Genomic DNA, 791 nt, shown 5'->3' with positions numbered 1-791 from the left:
CTGCCCCTCCTGCCACGCCTGACCCACCCAGGTCCCCATGTACCCTTCAGCACCATTCTCACCCATGCTTGTCCATTCGTCCCATCCCCTCACCCAGCTGGTCGCTGGCATTGCTTGACCCTGATGCCAGCCCTAGCCCATCCTCATGTCCCAAGGGACCCCATCCCCGACCAGGCGCCTGTCCTTTCTGCGTCGATGCCGGACCCCATCCTCTCTCCCAGGCGCGGTGATGTGGGTAGAGGTGGGCGCCTGGACATACCACTACAGTGACCAAGGGGACTATACGTGGGAGCAAGCCAGGAACTACTGCCAGACCTTCTTCACCGACCTGGTGGCCATCCAGAACCAGCAGGAGATTGAGTACCTCAACCAGAGCCTGCCCTTCCATGGGCGCTACTACTGGATCGGCATCCGCAAGCTGGGCGGCACCTGGACCTGGGTGGGCACCAGGAAGGCTCTGACCAATCCCACCCCCCGCCGCTCCAACCAGGACTGCGTGGAGATCTACATCAAGCGGCAGCGGGAGTCGGGCAAGTGGAATGACGAGTCCTGCAACCGGAGGAAAAAGGCGCTGTGCTACCAGGGTGAGTCAGGGGCTGCAACACAGACCCGCATTGGGAGGGCTGAGGACCTCGGCGGGGTGGCCGCTGGCCCCTCATGACCATCCTCTCTGTGTGCAGCCTCCTGCCAGCCCTTCCCATGCAGCCAGCGTGGCGAGTGTGTGGAGACCATCGGGAGCTACCGCTGCGAGTGCTACCCTGGCTTCCACGGCCCTGAGTGTGAGGAGGGTG

The 791-nt window shown here is 63.5% G+C and overlaps 1 protein-coding gene across 1 annotated transcript in view; it reads left to right on the top strand.

Moving 5' to 3' along the window:
• Positions 1 to 229: 229 nt before the first annotated feature.
• Positions 230 to 791, top strand: part of SELP (selectin P (granule membrane protein 140kDa, antigen CD62)) — a gene marked incomplete at its 3' end in the record, with an annotated part of 5,545 nt that continues 4,983 nt past the window's right edge. Inside the window, 2 exon segments of the mRNA XM_010086948.1 lie at positions 230 to 584; positions 681 to 788. Of these exon segments, the coding sequence (XP_010085250.1) occupies positions 230 to 584; positions 681 to 788 (463 nt within the window).

This window comes from Pterocles gutturalis, unplaced genomic scaffold (assembly GCF_000699245.1).
Source record: "Pterocles gutturalis isolate BGI_N339 unplaced genomic scaffold, ASM69924v1 scaffold33221, whole genome shotgun sequence".
NCBI lineage: Eukaryota > Metazoa > Chordata > Aves > Pterocliformes > Pteroclidae > Pterocles > Pterocles gutturalis.
Note: the sequence above shows the minus strand (reverse complement) of the source record. Positions and strands in the feature narration are given on the sequence as shown.